This window comes from Dromiciops gliroides, chromosome 2, assembly GCF_019393635.1.
Source record: "Dromiciops gliroides isolate mDroGli1 chromosome 2, mDroGli1.pri, whole genome shotgun sequence".
Lineage (NCBI taxonomy): Eukaryota > Metazoa > Chordata > Mammalia > Microbiotheria > Microbiotheriidae > Dromiciops > Dromiciops gliroides.
Window position 1 is genome coordinate 52,251,258 of NC_057862.1, and position 15,070 is coordinate 52,266,327.

Genomic DNA, 15,070 nt, shown 5'->3' on the forward strand with positions numbered 1-15,070 from the left:
CCAAGCCAGGAAGAATGAACAGAAAACTGCTTTTGGGGAGGGACTGAGAATTTCACGGTACACCTTCCTAAAACTCATGGTACATCCTTTGATAATCACTGCTCCAAATGATAAATCAAGTTGAAGAAGTATATACTGACTGGCTCCATGAGGACAAATATTGAAGGTGTTCTCTGCAATCTAGTCTCTCACTATTCCATCATATAAACTGTCCCAGTCATATTGGTCTACTCATTGTTCCCCAAATACATCTTTTGTTATCCTATCTACATACTTTTGCTTATGTCACTACCTGCTAATCTAAACTTCTTTCCCTATTTCTTTCAGGTCAAAGAAATCCAACTGACATTGTGATGCTTTCTTTAATTCTCCCAAGTAGTAGTGATCTCTCATCTCTCCTAGATAAGTGTTATCACTGCCACTCATTGGGCACTTTTCATACTGTCTTGAAAGTAATTTAACTTTTCACATTTGTTGTATTTTCTGATATAGATGATAGTTTCCTTAATGTCAGGAAATGTGTCTTATGCTCTTGCATCCTCCATACGGCCTAAGTATGATATACTAGTACTCAATAAGTATTACTTATATTCATTGGAACTTTATATCACTATTTCACATAAAGTGAAGTTTGGTATAAGGCAAGTTTCATCTTGGGGATAATAAAGGACCAAAAAGACCTCTCTATAAAAGGCCATTTCATTCCAAAAAATGATCCTAAAAACAGTGCTACAATTAGATTATAATGCATTTAACATTCCAAGTATTGGCTACACATGTTATGGAAATCTTAGCCAAGTATATTATTCTAAAAAAATCCCAGATTACCCACATGAAAAACTGATGTAGTAACCTATGAAACAAAAATACAAAAATACCCACTTTGATCTGCCATAGTTCTATCCCAATGCAACAATGCCAATGGCGCACAGAAAGAAAGGGAGGGAGGGATAAATGGTTTAAAGAATAACAAAGTTTTAAAACCAGTTAGAAACATTAATTTAACTACTCATAAATGTAAGAACTTCTCCAGTGTATCAATTTTTTGGACACTGGGCAAACCAAACCATATCTATATTGTCAGGAAATAGGGAAAAACCAAGTTGTAGCTAGATGGAAGGGCCACTCACAGGTTCTTCTCTATGACTACATTTGGTAGAATTTGTTTCTTTCACTATACAATCAAAGACAAGAAGAAATAATTTCTTAAGATACTTGATCATTTTGAGTTGCAGTGTTAATGATAAGCAAAAAAGTAAAATGCCACCATGAAGAGAATTCTAACTTATTCACCAACAGGAAGATGGAGAGAAATTCTAAAAAGAAATCGATGAGTTACTCCAAACCAAAGTATAATTTTAATCTTGAAGATTTCAATGTGAAGATTAGTACAAGGAAAGACAGTGATTTTGGCTGAAGAAACAAAGAATGCAAAGGCTTATAAAAGACTCAGAAATATCAAGTCATGTATATCATGAATACTTTCTTTAAGAATAGAACTGGGGGGGGGGGAGAGGAATAAAGCACCAGCCCTGGATTTAGGAGTACCTGGGTTCAAATCCGGCCTCAGACAGTTGACACTTACTAGCTGTGTGACCCTGGGCAAGTCACTTAACCCCATTGCCCCACAAAAAAATAATAATTTTTCATTAAAAAATTATAAAAAAATTTTTTAATTTAAAAAAAAAAAAAGAATAAAACTACCGGAGATTGGTACCTCAGAGCCATGTGCTTTGTTCCATACCTATCTCCCCATGAGAAGTCCAAGGATTTCTTTCATGGTTTCCCTTCCCTTGCCCCTAAATAAACTACCATCTTATTCTTTTTCTTTTTTTTCTTTTTTGTGGGGCAATGAGGGTTAAGTGACTTGCCCAGGGTCACACACCTAGTAAGTGTCAAGTGTCTGAGGTCGGATTTGGACTCAGTTCCTCCCGAATCCAGGGCTGGTGCTTTATCCACTGCACCACCTAGCTGCCCTGGTAGTTATATTCTATTCTTTTTTTTTTTTTTTGAGAATAAGATGGGGGGCAGCTAGGTGGCGCAGTGGATAAAGCACCGGCCCTGGATTTGGGAGGAACTGAGTCCAAATCCGACCTCAGACACTTGACACTTACTAGCTGTGTGACCCTGGGCAAGTCACTTAACCCCAATTGCCTCAACAAAAGAAAAAAAAAAAAAGAACAGAACTACCTATATCAAACTGCTTGACATTTTAGAGAAGAGGGAGGTAAGGGGAGGGAGGGAGAAAAATCTGGAACTCAAAAAAAAAATTTTTAATGAATGTTAAAAATTTTCTTTACGTGTAACTAGAAAAAATTAAATACTTAAAAAAAAAAAAGAATAGAACTAAAAGGCACTAGACACAGAACTATGATGACTACCAAAAAAATGAAACTGACTATATCTTTAAAACTTCTGTAGACCTGCGATCTCATCCATCCATCATCCAGGCCTTTTCATCCTAAATGATTTGTATCCATGCTCTCCCACAGATCCTCCAGAGAGAATCTGCTCCATACACTGGAAGCCTTCCTCTACCTCCTATTTATTGACATTTTATCAGTATCAGTGCTCAGGCTTTCCATCTGTTAATGCCTTAATCTCACAACACCATAAAACGTCAGCTTCATCATTCCTATTCATATAATACTGTGATGTTTACAAAGTGCTTTACTCATCACGACTCTGTCACCTGGGTAATTCACATGCTGCCAAATTGTCAAATGAGAAAACTGGAGTAGTTGAGCCCCAGAGCCTGCTCCAGCTCCAAATATACCCACTTTCTATCTAGGAGACGGAAGCCGTGGCGTGTTAAATGACTTGCCTACAGTTTCTCACAGCAAGGAGGAGTCTGAAGGAAGATTTGGGCACAGGTCTCCACACTCCAAATCCAACACTCTATCCACCAGACCACGCTGCCTTCAATGACCAGTTCACTCCCTTTTTCTGATCATCCATTTCCTGAATGAGAGCCCTTATGCCAGTTTTAATGCATATCATCCCTGAAAATACACTCCAGCCTACTTCCAACTACCAGAAGTCTCTCCAATGACCTCTGTGTCATCCACAACTTAGATTCCTCGGAGACAGCGGCACCGTAAGATTTACAACCAGAATGTATTTGCTAAAAAGATGGGACTTATGTGCTGGAAAGCAGCTTGGGACCATTAAAATCAGTGTGCAATTTCCCAAATGTAATCCAGGCAGCAATTTTCTTACTATAAATTCAAGGCCCAATTCACTGTCCATATCCACTGCCAGGCCCACATATATGTGTCTTGTTATATTAAGTCAATGGACTGGCTTTCAAACCATATTTATATACTTCTGACTACAAACTATAAAGAAAAAAAAAGTTACTAACACAAGAGTTATTTCAAAACCAGATACCTATGTGCAGTCAGATCACCAACTGGTTAGGGGAAAAGATGGAAAATCAATACCAAATTAGAAAAAAGCTGCACTCAGTTATGATAGCCTTTTTAAATAAGCTGCTGAAACAGAAAAATGGAAATGGAAAACTGGAAATAGAAAAAAGTAAAGAAATTCACTCTAATTATCATGATTTATTATAGAAATTTAACTGATTTTTTTTTAAAGCTAGTATGGCATAGTAATTAAAGAACCAAGTCAAGAAGCACTGAGTTCAAGTCCTGTCTCTTATACACTGGCTTTGTGACCCTGGGCCAATCATTTAACCTCTCAATGCTCCAGAGAATCTCTTCACCAGGAATTCATACCAATGATTTCACAGTTCTAAACACACAATTTATATAAAACATTCTCCATACTGAGAAGCCAACAGTCCTGAAACCACCTTGGGCAGTTAATTCAATTTCCTTGCCAAATGGAAGGCAAGCTAGTTTGAAAGATAAGCTCGTGTGCAAAACATTATGGAGGGGGTGCTGAATTGAAGGTCATCTGTACTTGAATCCTAGCTCTGGTGCTGACCACCTGTGAGACCTGGAGCCAATCACTTAATCTCTCCAATTCTCAAATTTCCTAAATTGTCAAATAAAGAAGTTGGACTAGATGAGCTCTAGAGTCCCCTCCAGCTTTGAATCTGTGATACTGACAGAATCATTTCACGAAGCAGTGGAATGGAAAAGCAGCCAGCACAAAGTGTAACACTGAAATTCAAATAGGCAAAATTATCCTAAGAGCATCTACAGAGGGAAATAGAAGGGGAATAATATATAAACACACAATGGAACACATCTGCCAGCAATTCTATACTACCCTCAAGTCCATAAGCATTTTTAAGCAACTACTATGTGCCAGTTACTGTGCTAAGCACTGGTTATACCAAAAAAGGCCAAAATGGAAAGAAAAAAAAACCACTAAAAGTAGAACCACTAGGGGCAGCTAGGTGGCACAGTGGATAGAGTACCAGCCCTGGAGTCAGGAGGACCTGAGTTCAAACCTGGCCTCAGACACTTACTAGCTGAGTGCCCTTGGGCAAGTCACTTAACCCCAATTGCCTCACACAAAAAAAAACAACAAAAACAAACAAAAACACACAAAAAAGTAGAACCACTAAATTCAGTCCCCAAGTAAAAATAGCACTTTAAGAAGAAATAAGGAAGGATGACTAGATCTGACAGAAGAAATCTGTGCAGAAAGCAATAATTTTAAAAATACTCAGTCTTCAAAATTTGACAAAAAGGGGAGAATTCCAAAGCCTAGAAAAGATCACAGAGAGTATTTACTCCTACAAGAGACCTTTCCTAAGCTCCCTAGTCATCAGTAATCTTCTCCTCAAAAAAAGTGTTTTGTATTTATTTTGTATATATTAATGTATATGGATGGTATTTCCCCCCAGCAGAATGTAAACACGCTGAGTTCAGGAACTGTTTCCTTTTTGTCTTTGTATCCTTGGCACTTAACACAGTGCCTAACAAATAGCAGACCCTTAAGTACTAAAAAAGCAAATGAAAAACATCAGCAGCTAATGACCCATAAGCATATTTTATTATCTCTATAAAATGTTTGTGGAAATAGGCTATTCCTATATCAGGGTAACACTAATAAAAATACAAAAAGAAAACTGGCAGACTTTCAGATGATTTTCCACAGAAAACCAAGTATTTAGAGTTATACAACTAAATATACTAAAAATGAACAAGTTAGACCCCAAATTAAGAAGGAAGACTGGGTAGGTTGCATCTAGGAGATGAAAAGCTTTCAGAGGTCCCAAGCTACTACTTTCTACCACAAAAGCCCATCTTTCAATATCACAGTCCTCCCAGTGATGTCACATGGCTATAAGTCATCAAAGAGAAGACTCAAAATTGCACCAAAGGTTCAGTAGAAAGATTTATGTAAAAAAATAATGGACTTTGCCAACGCCCAAAGGCCCCAGATTGATTTGGACTGATTGGATTGACTGAGAGTGACTGACTTCACTGATTAACCCACTTAAAGTTAATTCAGTTGAAGCCATACATGGCTGATTCTGAAGAGGGTATTGTTCTCAGCTAACCTGAACACAGAACCACCCTCAAGTCCAGTGAACCAATAGATTTGGGTGATGCTAACCAGTTAGCTTGAAGTAGTGTGGAAGGACGGCCTCTTCCAGGGACACAGGAAGAGCTTCCTTCTCACAGTTTGTCTCTCGAACAGCTGGTGGTGGGATAATTGAGGATGCTAGGTTAGATAGGTTTTTTTCTTGGCTTTCTGACCCAGGTGTTCTCTCTTTTCTTCTAATATATGCTTAATGCCCCAAAAACTGGTGCTAAAGCTTCTAATTTATAAGTAAACCCTAGCTAGTTCTCCCTACACTTGGGAAAGGAATAAGGTGACACATTAGATTTTAAATGTCACACTAATAATGACTTGCATAAAAAAATTATGTAAAATGCATTACATAAGGACATGAATGATAGAAAAGAAGATGATTTAATCTTTTTTTTCTTTTTTTGCAGGGCAATGAGGGTTAAATGACTTGCCCGGGGTCACATAGCTAGTAAGTATCAAGTGTCTCAGGCCAGATGTGAACTCAGATCCACCTGAATCCAGGGCTGGTCCTTTATCCACTGGTCACTTAGCTGCCCCAAAATGATTTAATCTTGAGGCAGCTAGTTGGAGCAAAGTAAAGAATGCTAGACTTGGAATCAGGAAGACCTGAATTCAAATCCTGCCTCCAACATTTACTAGCTAAGTGACCCTGGGCAGGTCATTTAATTTCTCTCAGCTTCACTTTCCTTATTTGTAAAATGGGGATAATAATAGCACCTCCATCACACAGCTATGACAGCCAAATGAGGTAGCATATATAAAGCACTTCACAAAACTTAAAGTACCATGTAAATGCTAACTATTATTATTGTTGCAAGAGAAAGTAATTAACAGATGGCCAGAATAAGAGTTGCAATCATATAAATGAAATATTAAAAGATCTAGGGACTGCTGGTCAAAAGAGAAACCTTACCAGAGCAAAATGCCCAGCTCATACCTACTCCAGAAAAAACCTAAAATTCACATTACACTGAATGATGAGCAAGAAAGCCAATGGGGGGGGGGGGGGAGTGGCGCTGAGCCAAGATGGTGGAATAGAGATTCGCTCAGCTGAGATCTCCCAATATTCCCCTCCAAACAACTTTAAAAGAATAGCTCAAAGAGAACCCTGGAGTGGCAGAGCCAATAAAAGGTCAGAGTGAGACATTCTTCCAGCCCAAGTCAACATATGATGTCAGGAAGAGAGACACAGGGGAAGAAGCTAGCCTGGAGTCCAAGAGGATGAAACACCAGCAATGGAACTAAGAGCTGGTGACAGAAGCAGCAGCAGTTTCAGAAGCTCTCAAGCAAGAGATGAAAAGGAGACTTGGCAAGTGGTCAGAAAGAGATTATAGGGTATTCCTGTACTACCAGATGTTGTTTGGCAACTCCACAGCCTATAAAGAAGCACGTTCTATCAAGAGGGAGTGGAAGCTGTTGGTGGAGCTGTGAAAAGATCCAACTATTCTAGAGAGCAATTTGGAACTGTGCCCAAAGAGCTATAGAACTGTGCATACCCTCTGATCCAGCAATACCACTGTTAAGTTTATATTCCAAAGACATCCCAAAAAAGGGAAAAAGGCCTATTGTACAAAAATATTTATAGCAGCTCTTTTTGTGATGGCTAAAAATTGGAAATCAAAGGAATGCCCATCAATTGGGAAATGGCTAAACACACTGTGGTATGTGATGGTGATGGAATATTATTGGGCTATAAGAAATGACAAGAAGGATGATTTCAGAAAGGCCTGGAAAGACATGTACGAACTGATGTATAGTGAAGTGAGCAGAACCAAGAGAATGTTGTACATGGAGACAGCAATATTGTTAGATGAAGAACTGTGAATGACTTAACTATTCTCACCAATACAATGATCCAAGGCAATCTCAAAGGACTATGGAGGAAACATACTATCCACCTTCAAAGAAAAAACTGATATTGCTGGAACACAGACTGAAACATGCTATTTTTCACTTTCTTTCATTTTTTTTCTTTTACTCAAGTTTTCTTGTACAAAATGACTAATATGGTAATGTTTTACATAATCGCACATGTATAACTCATATCTGATCTGCAGGGAGGGGAAAGGGAGGGAGGGAAGGAGGGATAAAAATTGGAACTCAAAAGTATAAATAAAAAACGTTTATGACAAAACAAACAAAATAAAGAGGATGATCTCTGTTGTACCTACTTCACACAGCTGTTGTGACCACAAATAAAAGAATTCATGTAAACTGCTTTGAAAGTCTTTAAAAAAAAAAAAAAAGAGGGAGTGGAAGCCCTGAGGGGCAGTATCACTTCTGGTCCCAAGGGATCTGAAACCTTTAGGGTCAGTATCATCTCCAATCCCAAGGCAGGAGAGGCCCTTCCTGGGGAAGGATCAGAGTGCAGACCAAAGGAGCAGTAACCACAACCCTCCCCAGATCACACCACCTTGGAAGCAAAAATTCCAAAACCCTAGAACTAACTCTGAAAACAACAGTGGGGGGAAAAACCCTGTTGGCTAAAACTTAGTCCCTCCCCTCCCCTGTCCCACCCCACCCCCAGCAGGAACAGAGCCCAACATTAACATAAAGTTCCAAATTTTTAAAGGGGGTGGGGGTAAGGGGGATAAGCAAACAGCAACAAAAAAGAACTTGACCATAAATAGTGACTATGGTGACAGGGAAGATCAAGACACAAACTCAGAAGAAGAAAATTAAGTCAAAGCAGCTACAAGTAAAGCCTCAAAGAAAAAAATGTGAATTGGACGCAAGCACAACAAAAATTCTTGGAAGAGCTAAAAAAGGATTTTCAAAATCAAATAAGAGTAGTAGAGGAAAAATTAGGTAAAGAAACAAAAGCAAAGGAAGAAAATTATGAAAAGACAATTAACAGTTTGGTAAAAGAGGTTCAAAAAAAGAATACTGAAGAAAATAACACCTTTAAAAAAACAGAATTGGAAAAAAGAGGTAAATTCACTGATAAAAAGAACTCCTAAAAAAGTAGAATTGGCCAGATGAAAAAAGTGCAAATCTCACTGAAGAAAATAATTCCTTAAAAATTAAAATTGGAGGGGCAGCTAGGTGGTACAATGGATAAAGCACCAGCCCTGGATTCAGGAAGACCTGAGTTCAAATCCTGCCTCAGACACTTGACACTTACTAGCTGTGTGACCCTGGGCAAGTCACTTAACCCCTATTGCCCCACCCTGCAAAAAAAATTAAAATTGGGCAAGTGGAAGCTAATGATTACATGAGATATCAAGAAACCAAACAGAGTCAAAAGAATGAAAAAAAAAAAGAAAAGAAAGTGTGAAATATATCATCGGAAAAACTACTGACCTAGAAAATAGATGAATAAGAAAAGATTTAAGAATTACTGAATTACCTGAAATCCAATGATGAAAGAAAAAGCCTAGACATCATGTTTCAAGAAACTACCAAGGAAAACTGTCTGATATTCTAGAACCAGAGGGTAAAATAGAAACTGAAAGAATCTACCGCTGTGTGACCCTGGGCAAGTCACTGAACCCCAACTGCCTCACTTTAAAAAAAAAAAAGAAAAAAGAAATCAATCTCGCCCAACGGAGAAGTAGGAGCTGAAGGGGATAAGGAAAAAGGAAGGTGATAAAATGGAGAGCAGATAAAAAGAAATTGTTGAAAACAAAAGAGACTTCAAAGGAAGGACAGGGTAAAAAGAGAGAGAGAAGGATAAACAGAATAGGATGGAGGGAATTAATAATCATAACTATGAATGTGAATGGAATGAACTCACTCATAAAATGGAAGCAGATAGCAGAATGTATTAGAAACCAGAATCCAAAAATATGCTGTTTACAAGAAATTCAATGAGAAACTACAGGGACTTCTTCCACTCACAAATTGCACAAAAAGTCAGCCAGAAGCCCCATAGGTAATAGGAAAGCATGCCAAGTTGAGTGTGGCAGTACAGTGCAAAGAAACCAAGTCAACAGCTTCCCAGAGTAACCAAAGACACACTGTGTATGGGGCAGCAAAAATCAAGGACTCTCCTAAAAAAAAAATCTCCAAGGAAGAAGGAAAATCCCAGAGTAATCATAAAGCCACAATGTGAGAACTTTAGAAGCCCCAAGGAGAAGAAGTGACCAATGCAGCATAGTGTGAGAATATTATTACCAGGGCCCCTCCTGTGATGAAACAAAGATAAAAAATTCTTTTCATAATTAATATCACAATTGTTTTCTCAATTTCTTCCCCACGGTGGCGGGGGGGGGGGGGGTTACAGTAATATTAAGTTTTTTAAAAATTCAATTTTTGTTTTTATTATATATCTAAATGATTCTGAATTTCCTTAGACATGTTTTTGAGAACTCTCATTGTTTGATTTGGTTACTGGCAAAGCTATTTAAAGTTGTGTTAAGATCAATTTTGCAGGAAACTTTCCAGCTGATTATCAGTATCTGAAACACCTGAGAGACTTACAACCACACCTGAAACTCTCCACCTGAGACTTTCTAGGTGATCATCAGCATCCACACTGAAAGACTCTCACTCTACAACTACACCCAGAGAACATCTCAAAAATCATCTGAGAAAAGACTTCCAAAGACTTAAATGGACATTTACCTGTTTTCCTTTTCCCATTGCATATGATATTTGTAACATCTACCTCCTAAAAGGGACTGCCCCCTTTAGTTTTTCTTTGTTTGTACTGTCCATCTACTAAAGGCGAGTGTCCCCTTTAGTTTTTGTCAATGTGTCACTCAATTTCTTTTCTCTCTTTTCATTCCCTTTACACTGTTAGTATCTATAAAGTGATTATAAGTATTATATAAGTATCTATAAAGTGATTATAAGTATTATATAAGTATCTATAAAGTGATTGCTTCATTTAAGGAAACTTCTGTTTCTCAATGAAGCACAGGGGGAGTGTGAGACTATTATTACCAGGGCCCCCCCTGCTGGGAGAGCAATGGGGTGACCTTTCTGAGGTCAATCCAGCATCCAGATGTTACCTCACAACATGAGACCACCCTCAACCAATCAACTTGAAGCAATGTGTAAGGACCACCTCTTCAGGGGACACAGGAAGTGCTGTGTTCTTTCAGTTCATTGCTGGAACCTCGTGGTGGTGGCAGAAGAACCAGGACAGGTTGAACTCTGATCTCTCCTCTAGGGTAGATAGGTTTTCCTATTCTTTCAGAGACATGTGTTCTCTCTTTGGTAGCCTCTAATATACTTTAATAAATGTTTACTGCCTAAACTGTTGCTGAAGCTTCTAATTTATAAGTAAATCCTAGCTAGCTTTTCCCACACCAGGGACAGATAAGGTGACCACACACATTTAGTTTTACCCATCACAGTTTCAATGTTTAGACCAGGATAGCCAAGGCAACCAAGGGCTCCAAGGACCTAAGAGACCATACAAGGCCCGTGATCATCTAGCATTCTGAACCTCAAAGATCCAAGAGGGCCTAACTCTAGGTGTGAAAGTCTGGAAAAGAACCTAGGGGACCCATGGAAACAAGGAGGTCTGACTACCCCACCCAAAAGCATATTATATATTTAATGGAACAAGCTGCAGACTAATGGGAAACATTATCAGAGTGCCTTAATCTAATTAAACCTAACTAAACTTAATATAATCATAATGATAGCTGATACACAGATAGTACTTAAAAATTTTAAAAGGACATTATATATTTTATCTTATTTGGTCTTAATAACATTTCCAAGGTGGAAACAATGGAAATTATTTTCATTTAAGGAAGAAGAAATAGAAGTTAAGTCATTCGTCCAAAGTCACACTATCAGAGGCAGGATTCACATTGTGAATTCTCGAGTCCAAGTTTAAAGCTCTTTCCAGTATCCCCTAATGCCTCTCTAAAACCATATCTGCAACATACCTCAGCTTCAAAAAGCTGATACCTCAAAATATCCTCAGAGGATGAGAGGACTGCAGGATTTAGAGCTCGGTGGAACTTCAAAAGTCTGGAGTCATTTACTCATTATTTTTTCATTCAGTAAGTACACACTATTAGTTCTCTAGGGAGAAATAATATGTAAACAAATAAGTGCAGACAAAGTAACTTGAGGAAGGTTGATGAAGAAGGCATTAACAACTGGGGAGGGCAGGGGGAGAAGGAAGGATTTTGTGTATTTATAATTAGAAGACAGCACTTGAGTTGAACTTTGAAGAAAGTCAGGAATCCTAAGAGGTAAAGAGTGCAACCTAGGCATGAAAGAGCATCTATGCATGACATGGAGACTAGAAATGAACCACCAGGAGGAGTGAGGAAGACAGTGCAGGAATGAAAGTGATACACAATGAGCCAGGAAAAGTAAGCTGGAGTCAGTCAGACTACAGAGAACTTCAAATGTCCAACAGAAGACTCTGTGGGTTATCCTCACAGCAGCAGGGAACCACAGAAGCAATGTGCAGTGCCCTCATTTTATAAGGAAACTAAGACCCAGAGAATAGAAGGGAATTGCCCCAAATCATGTAGCTATTAAGTATGAAAACCAGGACTCAAACCCAAATTCTCAAATTCAGGGGTTCTTATACTGGGGTCCATAGATACCCAAGAGTTCCAGAGGTAGACTTCAGGAGTTTATAAACATGGATAGGAAAAAAAATTACATCTTTACTTTCACTGACTTCTAACTGAAACTTAGCACTCTCTTCAATTATTTAAAATCATTATCTTGAGAAGGGGTCCACAGGCTTCACCAGACTAGCAAAGGGGTCCATGATGCACCCCAAAAAGTAAGACTCCCAGGAGCAGAAGGGAGCAAAAAAGACAGAGGACCAGGACACTTTCACTATAATTTTAATAGTAGCAAACATTTTATGCGGAACTTTTTTAGTTTGCAAAGAACTTTATATACATTTTCTCTTTGGATCCTCACAACCACCCTAACAAGGCAAGTGCCACAACTCTGATTATCTCCATTTAAGAGGTAAGGAACTAAGGCTAAGAACAGCTACTTGCCTACAGTAACCCACACAGTCTGTGTCGGAGGTGGCAATGAACCTACATCTTCTTGACTCCAAGTCCAGCACTTTATCCACTTAACTATGTAACTATCCCTTTTTCTCTCACTGACTCCCTATTTTCTACTGAGTAAAGTTCAGATTCCCATGCCTGGTATTTAAGACTCTTCAGAATTTGGGACCACTCTAGACCTTCAGTCTTTCCATACTACTTTATTCTCCTACCATAAGTTCTAAACTACAGACAAAGAGCAAACTTCAGGGCATTCCCCACAGATGACCCCTATTTCCCTCTTTTCATGCTTTTGCTCATGTTGAGTCCTATTCTTGCAATGTTCTAACCCACCTGTTGAATATCTATCTATACTTTAAAGTTTTTTGTTTGTATGTTTGTTTTTGTTTTTGCTGGACAATGAGGGTTAAGTGACTTGCCCAGGGTCACACAGCTAGTAAGTGTCAAGTGTCTGAGGCCACATTTGAACTCAGGTCCTCCTGAATCCAGGGCTGGTGCTTTATCCACTGTGCCACCTAGCTGCCCCCATATTTTAAAGTTTTAAACAATGTCACCCCAAGATTAGTAATGGCCTTTCATTCCCTCTTCACAGAATGTTTTACCCTAATGTACTTATATATTGTAAAATTGAGGGGGCTAGACTAAACCAAAGCTTCTTAACTGAGCTCTTGACTGCCATGTAGGGTCAAGTAACTGAATGTAAGGGTTGCAAAAAATTTGGCAACAGAAAAAGGTTATATCTATCTATTTTATATACCTACATGCCTGGGGTTGCATAAAAATTTCTCAGGCGAAAAGGGTTGAGAGTAGAAAAAACTTAAGAAGCCCTGGACTAGATAATCCTAATGTCTCAACTGGCTCTAAATCCTACAATAGTAGTCATCTTCAAGAATATCCTAATCCTGGGGCAGCTAGGTGGCGCAGTGGATAAAGCACCAGCCCTGGATTCAGGAGGACCTGAGTTCAAATCCGGCCTCAGACACTTGACACTTACTAGCTGTGTGACCCTGGGCAAGTCACTTAACAAGAATATCCTAATCCTAAAGGATCTTTAGGATGCTGTACTATAATTATTTGTATACACACATATTCATACATAATTCCTCATCTGGCTGCACTACTCTGGGTTATCTCTGGCTTCTCCCCCATGCTCTGACCTCATTAGGTGCCTTTTCCCCACCCTCTAGCTTTTTAGCTCCCTTTTATGCATGGTCCTCCTCCATTAGATTGTAAGCCCTTTGAGAAGGAAGAATGTCTTTCGGTTTTCATATTTGTACCCCTCTGGGGGCAGCTAGGTGGTGCAGTGGATAAAGCACCAGCTTTGGATTCAGGAGGACCTGAGTTCAAATCTGGCCTCAGACACTTGATACTTACTAGCTGTGTGACCCTGGGCAAGTCACTTAACCCTCATTGCCCTGCAAAAAAAAAAAAGAAAAAGAAAAACAAAAACAAAAAATCGTATTTTTACCCCCAGCACCTACAGAGTGCCTGGTACATAGTAAATACTTAATGTTTATTGACTTCCTGATGGAATAGCTATCTATCCACTGCAAAGGCAGTCTTAACTAACTTTTGTATCTCCTCCAGAATCTAGAATAGCAATGTGATGCCTGACAATAATCCCCTAAAGGAGTCTGAAGAATTAGGCTACCTAGCTAACACCTCAAACCTAGGTGCTGACAAACTTCTAAAGCAAAGAATCACTACTATGGTATAAGTAACATCTTTATCTTTAACCTAAAAAGTGAGAGAATACCCTATCTATAACCTGACTATGAGGTATGAGGTATTATTACCTCCATAGAAATCTTCATCTTCATCTTCATGCTGATAGGTCTGTTCTTGTATCAAGTTTTTCCTGTAGATGCGCCCTTCGATTTTTATAAGCTGTGGACGGAGGACTTCCATGATGTTTTTTCCAAAAGATCTTCCAGCAAAATTCTGGAAAATAAATTGTTGCCTTACCAAGAAAGAAAGAAACCCATGCTCTTTCCTTACACAATGGAGGAAAGTTGAGGTTTTAAAAAAATATACATTCACAATACATCTGACCCTTAGGAACCCCCCCCCAAAAAAGGCCCACCACCTCCATTGGATATCTAACATCTGAAAGTTGTCACTTTTATTTCCTAACTTTTCTAACATATTCTGCTTTAAACAACTTATTTGTATACTCAGTTAATACCCAGAGAAGAGGGCATTTAGTCCATTTCCTTTGTTTGAAAAACAAAATATGAGCTGGTCTGCCTGTATTATTAGCCTAAAGAGAATAATACCTTTTGTATTTATTTATTTATTTGTTTGTTTGTTTGTTTGTTTGTTTGTTTATACAGGGGAAAAGTCAATCTCCCTAAACATAAGCCTAGCTACAGTCACCAAGAATTATACATTTCAAAGTATTACCATCTTCTGTATGTAAAATAAAAGGAAAAGGACCAAAATGTATCTTGGGACTGACAAAAAGCTCTGCCAATGTACTATAGTTTAATTGATGACTTTCCTTGCATGCATACCATTTTGTGGGGCTTCTAGCCAGCTGAATTCACACCATGGACTAACTTCAGCTCTCTGTTTAACAGACTAGGATTTCAGCAAAGGTTCTGGCT

The 15,070-nt window shown here is 38.6% G+C and overlaps 1 protein-coding gene across 1 annotated transcript in view; it reads right to left on the reverse strand.

Annotated features, from left to right (window-relative positions):
* Nucleotides 1–15,070, reverse strand: part of ASCC1 (activating signal cointegrator 1 complex subunit 1) — a 129,622-nt gene that overhangs the window by 113,624 nt on the left and 928 nt on the right. The window contains exon 2 of the mRNA XM_043983014.1: nt 14,261–14,405. Coding sequence (XP_043838949.1) covers nt 14,261–14,372 — 112 coding nt within the window. The 5' untranslated portion in view covers nt 14,373–14,405. The remainder of the gene's footprint in view (nt 1–14,260; nt 14,406–15,070) is intronic.